The sequence below is a fragment of a genome, unplaced genomic scaffold, assembly GCF_019419815.1.
Source record: "Pyrus x bretschneideri cultivar Hongxiangsu unplaced genomic scaffold, Pyrus_bretschneideri_v1 Contig11, whole genome shotgun sequence".
In the NCBI taxonomy this organism is placed as follows: domain Eukaryota; kingdom Viridiplantae; phylum Streptophyta; class Magnoliopsida; order Rosales; family Rosaceae; genus Pyrus; species Pyrus x bretschneideri.
Window position 1 is genome coordinate 7382205 of NW_025999402.1, and position 8640 is coordinate 7390844.

The 8640-nt window shown below is 36.9% G+C and overlaps 1 protein-coding gene and 1 long non-coding RNA gene across 5 annotated transcripts; both read right to left on the bottom strand.

Moving 5' to 3' along the window:
• LOC125473818 lies at positions 1 to 2778 on the bottom strand. Of its 2 annotated transcripts, none has more exons than XR_007255624.1 (6): positions 2679 to 2778; positions 2440 to 2570; positions 1367 to 1475; positions 1194 to 1263; positions 294 to 362; positions 1 to 199 (listed from the first exon to the last, which is right to left on the bottom strand). It is a non-coding gene; the product is annotated as an uncharacterized LOC125473818 (long non-coding RNA). The 2 variants fall into 2 exon arrangements; XR_007255623.1 differs by having other exon boundaries at positions 294 to 366.
• A 758-nt stretch (positions 2779 to 3536) lies between these two features.
• LOC103928354 (FRIGIDA-like protein 5) lies at positions 3537 to 7691 on the bottom strand. Of its 3 annotated transcripts, none has more exons than XM_048577117.1 (5): positions 7609 to 7691; positions 5730 to 7403; positions 4704 to 5276; positions 4137 to 4309; positions 3537 to 4023 (listed from the first exon to the last, which is right to left on the bottom strand). In XM_048577117.1, the coding sequence occupies exons 2-5, from the start codon at positions 7381 to 7383 to the stop codon at positions 3748 to 3750; spliced, it is 2676 nt and encodes an 891-aa protein (XP_048433074.1). In that variant the 5' UTR covers positions 7384 to 7403; positions 7609 to 7691; the 3' UTR covers positions 3537 to 3747. The 3 variants fall into 3 exon arrangements, with proteins under 3 accessions (XP_048433074.1, XP_048433073.1, XP_048433075.1); XM_048577116.1 differs by having other exon boundaries at positions 7506 to 7611; XM_048577118.1 differs by lacking the exon at positions 7609 to 7691 and having other exon boundaries at positions 4161 to 4309; positions 5730 to 7499.
• Positions 7692 to 8640: the final 949 nt, after the last annotated feature.

The window sequence follows — 8640 nt, forward strand, 5'->3', positions numbered from 1 at the left end:
TATAAGATAAAAGATTAATATTATTTACATTGAAAAGGAAATGATGATTTTTACATATGAAAGATTTTATATATGCAGCAGACACACCAAAAGTTGCAGAAGTTGTAATGTATTATCTAGAATAACAAAATATGAGAAAAGTAGTTTACTGCAACGCTAAAAGGTTTTCTCCAGTACTGTTGATTGTTGAGGAAGCAGCCTAGGCAAGGAAAGAAAAATATTGAAACACATGAAATGAATTTATATGACAGTAGAATTATACCGTGAAGAAAATAAGGATTTTGTATTGTTACCTTTTTCAGCAATTTTACAGCACCTCATCAAACTGTTGTGTGTTTGCCTTTGTGATTTGTTTTGGCTCACTATCTTAGATGTATAACAAAGATTGAAAAAGACAAATTTATATTAGATAAAAGATGGTTGAAAAATAGGAGAAAATATTGTTTGCAATTTAAACTAAATACGGTTGAAAAAACGTTCTATATCAAATACGGTTCATACATCTGTCTTTGCAATTTAAACTAAATGGTGTAATACTTAATTGAATGAAGAAAAGATATATATAAACACAAAAAAAAAAAAAAAAAAAAAAAAAAAAGTAATTCAATTTCTTCAAAAAATGAAAAGCTAAAAAAATAGTGTTTTAAGTTCCCAGTTCTCACCGTAATGAACATAACGATATCGTTTTATATGTTCAAAAAATAACAGCATTGAAAAAACTCATTACTAAAAACTTCAATTTGACGAAAACATGTCACCTTTTATCACATCCAATTAAAGTAGTGCAACAGCACACTGACACACTTAAACATGGAAACTCATATACTATTTGACAATGTAAAATCATGCAAACTCTAAACATTAGAAATGGATTCTAGAAAGTAAAAATATTTCCTTATATATGTTAAAAAAATTAACAAATTTTCAGTGAACGATCACAGAAAAGGTATAGAAAGGTAACCTAATTTCTTAATTCCAAAAAGGGGAAAGATAAAAAAAAAAGGGTACTAAGTTTTTAGTTCTTACCATAACCAAAATTATCATATTGTTTTAATTTGAACTCGGGTTGATTTCCGTCATCAGCATTAATAGAACCAGTAATTTCAATCCATGTAAGCAAATGATTAAATTCGACTCAATATGACCAATTTTCAATTCAACTAAACCAAAAAAGTAACCACAATCAAACTAACCTCTCCGTCCCATATGGAGTAAAAAACCTTGTCTCCTGTTTTATCCTTCGCAAAGGATGAACTGTTCACTCTGTATATACAAAAAGAACACAGGATAATTTTGAGCACCGTTTCAAAAACCATACATAGACAGTATTATATAATAAAATCCAAATATAACACAACGAATGAACCTTAATGTAAGGTACAACAGCCTCCGATTACTTCTCATTTGTCCTTGCAATGAATATGTCAAAAAGACAAATCACCATTGAAAGAGGAATCCTTCTAGTGCATTAATTGCTGCATATTCAAATCTAAAAGGTTTACTCTCCAGAAAATTACTCAACATACTTACTGTAAAATAATCACAAAAAATCTTTAAAAGAATCCATACTATCAGATTATATCATCGCATTTAATGAATTGTTATAGTTGCATTCCCCCGTTAATATAACCAAAGCAGGTTCTTATAGTTACCTATTTATCTTTTTCATAAAAATGAATTCTTTTAAACTTTACACACCAAACATTTTGTCTGCATATGAATCCTTTGGCTTCTAACAGATTAGTGATTAAAAATCTGGAAAACAAACACTTTCGAAATTTCAAACAAAAACATCATTGCTTTAATCACACATGCACACACACACACACACGCCTATTCTGAATTCATAAAAGAGAACAAAAATTATACATGCTTCAAGATAGCCATAATTTGAATTATAACCTACAACTTTAGAGGAAATTAAAAGGCAAAATCAAGCCAAGCCTACAATTCAGCCATTAACTCGAAGAATGATTATCCATTTTTAAATAAGTGTGCAATCCAATCAAACCCAACAACCATCCAAAGCAAAATCACACAAAATTAACAGATGTCCAAGCATTGAAAGAATCACCAAAAAGACATGCACTTTGAAAAAGAAGAAAACTTACAGGGCTTTTATGTCTTGTGAGATGTCCAACTGAAGTACTTAATAGTAAAATATTATTATCATCATTGATAACTCTCTTCTATTACATGTTATGAGCCTTCCATTTATTACCCATTTCTTGGGAAAATTTACCCAATTATATTCGAAAGCATGAGACATGATAGTAAAAACAAAAACAAATTCAGAAGAAATCAGAAGATTCAGAACTATTAAAAATTTCAACATTTCTTAACAACTATTTAGTAAGGATCAAAAAATCATGCCATCAAATAAATTTGAGGAAAAAAAAAAAACTAAATTTAAGTTGAACAAAGGTGACACTTGCCTACCCAGAAATTCAAACCAAATCCCCAAAAATTTAAGTTGAATAAATGATAGCAACGAACTCCGATCTCCATCTCCTTCCAAATCCAAAAGAACCAAAACCCATACAGAAAATCTCAACGATGGGCCAGAATTCCTGAGAAAAATTCAAAAAAATTAGACAAAGATGGTGCTTTTTGCTGAAAAAAAAAAAAAAGGAAAATAATCGATCTTTTCAAATAGAATCGGACTTGAGTGTACGTACCGATATGAACGCTTTGAGGAATCGTGGAAAGAAAGCTGAGGTATGGGTGAATTGGTGGTAGTAACGGTGGAAAGGGATCTGAAGCCTGAAAATTTCATATCTAAAATCACACCTCAGCCTGCAAGTCGAATCAAAACCGTGGAATTTCAAAAGCACTCACCTTAAACACAAAGGTCTTCGCAGGCTTCAAAGAAAAGTCATAAATTCGAAAAACCCGATCTCCTGAAACCGAAAGCAAAACCAAATTAACCATCATCACCCAGAATCCGAAGCTACAAACAAAATCCCCAAAATCACAACCAAAAACAAATACCCGAGCACTCGAGCTGAGTTTTGAAAGAGAAGTCGAGCTAGAATCCTAGAAGCCGTCGCCGGCCAATTGAATCATCAGAGATAAGGCAAGGATGAGTGGGTATTTTAGATAGAGAATCAAGCGACTGGATATTTCGATATGCCGTTGGAGATTGGAACGATCCGGATGAATTTTGGTTTCGGGATTCTAAGGTTGGATGAACGCAGGGTTTTTTTTTTTTCATTTCAGGAGAGATGAAGCAAATGAAAGCAATTGGAAGCCACTGGAAGCAAATGGAAATCCTGACACTATGGGCCAAATGATCCCGATGACGAACACGTGGAACTAACACGCAGCAGCAGATAAAAGTGGAAGAAGCTGGAACCCTAGAAAACACAAAACGCACGCACGGATGGAAAGAAAAATGAGAGAGGGGCAAAATGGCCAATTCACCATTCAACCCCACTAAAGCTGAAAAAACATGAAGAGAAAGAGGGGCAAAACCGGTGGAGCACTGTTAATGAACAGTGGTTTTCACCGGGTTTTAGTATATATAAAATTTCGTTTCATGTATCTCTCAAGGTTTTGCAACATAACCTGTTTCCACATAAACAATTCTACCTTGAAGTCAGTCAAACTAACTGCTCCTCCTAAATGCAAGGCAATGCAACTCAAAAGAAAGCAGCTGACAGCAAGCTATCAAACTTTGCAATTAGCAGGTTACTAGAGGCTAACACTACGGTCGAGTTTTTCGGTTTTACTATGCACACGAGTCCATCAGGCCAGCTGTTTGAGGCGCTTGCAGTTACGCTGTTCTGGCGGTTTGATCTTGAAGGATACAAGGTTGGTATTTGGTTTCTTCCCTTTCTCCTGCTCTCCTTCACCCTTGGAGCCAACAACTGGAACCGAACGTCTCCAATCCAACTTGTGCTTTTCCAGCTTAACTATCTCTTTTTCGATGCCGTTGTATGGGAATTCTGACTCGAGATGATTGTCTTTGATGCAATGAATCGCAGCGCTCAGATCAGCTATTTGCTTGTCTACCACCTCATTCTGTGAACAAAATTAAGGCTTGAAATTTGTATATTTGTATCGAAGAGGGTAAATGATCCTGAAATTAACTTTTTATGAAGCAGCAGCTATTGGAAGTCCAAAGATGTATGTACCATTTCATCAAGTGATCTTTTTACCAGCCATTTTGTGCAGTAAGACCGCCTTGCACCTTCCACATATTCTTTTAAGAGTGGTACCGGTGGGAACCTGGCAGATAAGTTGAAGCCGCAAATCAATCTAACAGCTTCAATCAGTTGCTTCCTTTCAATAAGATCTTGAACAAAATCTGCAGCATTTAAACAAAATTGACCGATTCATCAAACAGCTCCAGAGAAGCTCCGTAAGGAGAATTGCAAATTATAATCCATCCTCAATGAAAATTCACTCTAGCCTGTAAATAATCTCTTTCTAAACTTCATGTACTTTTTCATGATAAGTTATATTGACCCATGAAGTTTCCCATCGATCATCTTCAAGCCATTTGCAAATATTAGACCAATTAAATCCCGAAGGCAGTATAAAACCGGCTCAAATCTATCGCCCTAGCACAATGGATGCAGGAATCGCATCTAGGACTCTCAGATACAATCAAATATAGCCAAAATTGGTAAACTACCAACAGAAACAGATAAGAGTTTGGTTCTGGAACAAAACACCACAGTATGAATCAAGAGACTTACCAGGGATCATATCTGCAAAACCAACTGCTTGGCATGATTCCAAAGCCTTTTTGTGCAGACAAATCGTCCCGAGAAGCTTTACAATCTCATATCTGTTAAAGGTAGAAACCAATCCATATGTAGCTACAAAGTTCAAAAACACCAAAATCTCCATTGAATTTTCAGCATCAACTCTCATTTTTGCTTTCCACTGTACTGCTAGCTCTATTGCATTTTTTTTAACATGTGGCCCAATTTTCATGGAGACTTCCGTTAGATCATTCAACAGGGAAATGCTATTCTCCACGACAGCTGATTCACAGCCAACATCTCTTTTTCTCCAGCATTGAGACAAAGATTCTTTAATCAACTTCAAAACTAGTTCTGCTGGGTCCATTGACATTTGTAGATCAAGAAGCATTTCGTTCTGCACTGACTCGTACTCACTTAAATGCTCATCCGTAGAGCCCTGCAAATTCATTGTATCTGTGGTTGCACTCGGTTGAAGATCCAGAGAAGAAGAAGCTGCGACATTTATAAGTTGTGAAGATTCTTGTTCCTCAATTTTGATAGGGAAAGAAACGCTGTTGCTCGCTGTGTAATTGCAAGAAGAACAAAGAAAAGGATTATTTGACAGTTGTGCTTTACTGAAGACTGAAGACTGAAGTGGTCTATCAGACACCAAATCGTGTTATGTGCAAATTGGAGACAGAGGCTGCCTAAATGATCAAACAAGAAGAATTTGTAAAACTCCAATAGCAAGATCTGGGATGAAACGGTTCAAAGCAAGAGTATGTGCGGCACCAGACACCTTCACTAAGATACTTAAACGATAAATGAGAAGAGAACATGACACAGCAGAACGAAATCCTTAGATAACACAGTTATAAAAGTGGGATGAGTAAAACTGATTACGTTTTTTCAGGCCAGCAAAAAGGAGCTAGTAATTACTTCGAAAACTTTAAAGCTCTATCCCCTACATGATATAACAACTACTTATATTAAATGAATAAAAGATAACGTAAATAAAACCGAAAAAGAGCTTACCAGGTGCCTTACTTGTGATACCAAGGGCCTGGCATAGTTCAGTTCCTTGCTCGTGCTCAGCCACTGTACCAAGAAGACTCTGAAGCTCCTTCGAATCATAAGCAGTTGTGATTTCATACACAGCAACAAGCTCCAAAAAACCCAAAATCTCCAATCCATTCTCAGTCGCCACAGTCATCTCACCCTTCCATTCAGCTGCCAAAGCCCTTGCTTCTTTTCTCACCTGAGGGTTGATTTGTGGTGAGAATCTCTTCAACTGCTGTAACAAAAAAATACAACTCCTCCTAATAACTGTCAAATCAAAGGCAAACTCAGTGGTGTCCACGGTCTGATTTGAAGGATAAAACCCTTGCATTGCATCCAAAACGAGCTTTGCTGGGTCAGATGACGCCTGAAGACAAGCTGCGATTTCGCCACATACAAGATCAGTTCTCGTCCAATTCTCATTCATGAGAACCTGCAAGCATTTGCCATCCATGGAACAATTAGTCTTCTCCTTGGATTTCAGATTTTGGATGTCTTCCCTGGATTTTTGCAGCGACTCAAATTGTTGTTTTTCTGATTCGAGCTTTCTGACCTGTTCTTCAAGCTGCCTCTCTTTCATTTCAAGTCCATGAGAACCTTCTTGTAACAACTTCTCTTGAGAATCCAAATGTTGTTGGCGTTCTTGAATCATCGAATCAAATTCTTTTTTATTCGATTCAAACTCTCTGACCTTTTCCTCAAGTCGCCCTTCTTTCTTTTCAAGTCCATGGCAACCTTCTTGTAACAACTTTTCTTGCAAATCCAAACATTTTTGGCGTTCTTTAGCCGTCAAATCAAATTGTCGTTGTTCAGATTCAAACACTCTGACCTGCTCTTCGAGTTGCCTCTCTTTCATTTCGAGTCCATGGCAACCTTGTTGCAACAACTTTTCTTGTGAATCCAAATGCTTTTGGCACTCTTGAACCATCAACTCAAATTCTTGTTGTTTCAACTCCACTGCCCTGATGGTTTTCTCTTTGGATTCAAGTGTACGGTAACATTCCCTTATCGATTTTTCAACGGCACCAAGTATCTTCCTTTTCGATTGAATCTCCTTGTGACATTCTTCGAGAGATTTATGCGCCGCCTTAACCTGCTCTTGTTTCGAAACAAAATCTTTCATGACATCATCAATAGACCCCTTCATCGAGTTTAATCGCCTTCCGTTCAACTCAGTGACCTCCTTCTTCATCTTCAGCTCTCTCGACTTCTCATCCAAACTTTTCACAATCGAATTCAATTTCTCCGTTCGCTCTTCGATATCATTTTTTATCAAATCAAGTTCCCTCGCCTTCCCCCTAACCGATTCCTCGATTTCCAACAACCATTTTTCCTTACCACCAACCTCCCTTCTTTTCTCTTTCGCCAATCTCTCGATTTCATACAATTCCTGAGCTTTAGACGCCATTTCCGAGTTAAAGTTCAAAACTTTGCCCTCCAACTCCTTCTCGCGCTCCTCAACCTCCCGCTGCCGTGTCTGGAGCGAGTTCTGCTCCGAGTAAAACCGGTCCTGGAGCTCCTCGAACCGGGTCTGGAGCGAGTCAATGTGGTCCAAGAGGTGCTTCCACTGCGGGACCAAATTCCTTTGCTTCAACTCCGGTTCATCCGAACCGGACACCATCGTTTCCATCGCTGGCGTCTCTGCAACTTCTGCAAACAAAAAAATATTAATTTCTGAAATCCGACGCCGTATGAAAATGCAGAACGAAAAACGATAAAACCCTAAAGTTCCTTGGCGATCAGAGAAGGTACATTTCCAATTTTCTCAGAAGCAAAAACCCCTAAAACAGAGGAGGTGAAATGTTGAACCAGAATGCGAGAGAGAGAGCTAAAATACGACACCGTATCGACGTTCCTGAGTTGCGGCTTTCAGTTTTGCTGCAATACGACGACGTATCGGCTATGGCGGAAGCTGCAAGCTTTCTTCTTCAGCTCGACGTTCTCAGTCCCTCAGAGCTCATGCAGTGCTCAGTGGGTTAATTATTGCAAGATGCATCTGGGCCGTTGGTTTAGATGTGTGGTGAATGAACGGATAGGATTCAGTCTAACCGGGTCAGGCCATTAGGCCAATCAGAAACGAGTTTTGTTTCCCTATTGGCAAATGCCACGTGTCTAGATTTTTCCGCATCGGTCAAAATTGGTCTTATGTTAGAAATACCTTTTTGCTGCAGGGAAACAAACAGATCCATATTTGTGTCAAATTTTGGTGGGACTGCAACCTATTTAAATAAATAAATAATTATTAATATTTTTTCTTTCTATAAAAAAATTTGATAATTTTCTTTGGGAGAAAGGACCGAGAAAGTACGATATTTATTGCAAGAGTGATTCGTATTTGTTTGAACGGTCACAATTAACTCATCATGTCAATATCTTACGTTTACTTTTTATCGACAGGAAGACAAAGAAGAAAGTAAGAAATGACAAGAGGAATGACAGGAGAACTAGAGTAGAGAGAATCCTACTTTGATGTTGTTAAAACTATGTCGAAACTTTCAAACCAACTGAAGGTTAAAGAGCGTCGCACAATAGAATACATTTTTTTTTAATTTATTATTATTAAAGAAAGGGAAAGAGTTTGAAACTATTTAAGAGGGAGTTTTATATCCGGAACACATCGAGTTCGAAACTATTTAAGAGGGAGTTTCAAATCCGGGACACATGAAATACATCAATATTAAAGCAAAAGAGAAAAATTGATAACATAATGTTCGTAACAGGTAAAAAAAACATAATAAATATTAAAAATATCAAATAATCCATTCCATGACACTTCTACAATCTCATCTTTCACTTAAAAATCATATGAGAATTCTTTCACTTAAAAATGCTATGAGAAATCAAATACTATTTTACCTCAACCAGATAAATTATTTCAAATGTGCAT

Coding starts and splice junctions, on each gene's coding strand:
- LOC103928354 (XM_048577117.1), bottom strand. CDS start 7,383: ATGGAAACGATGGTGTCCGGTTCGGATGAACCGGAGTTGAAGCAAAGG. Junction 5,277..5,729: donor TATCACAAGTAAGGCACCTG/GTAAGCTCTTTT, acceptor GCAATTACACAG/CGAGCAACAGCGTTTCTTTC. Junction 4,310..4,703: donor TTTTGCAGATATGATCCCTG/GTAAGTCTCTTG, acceptor TAAATGCTGCAG/ATTTTGTTCAAGATCTTATT.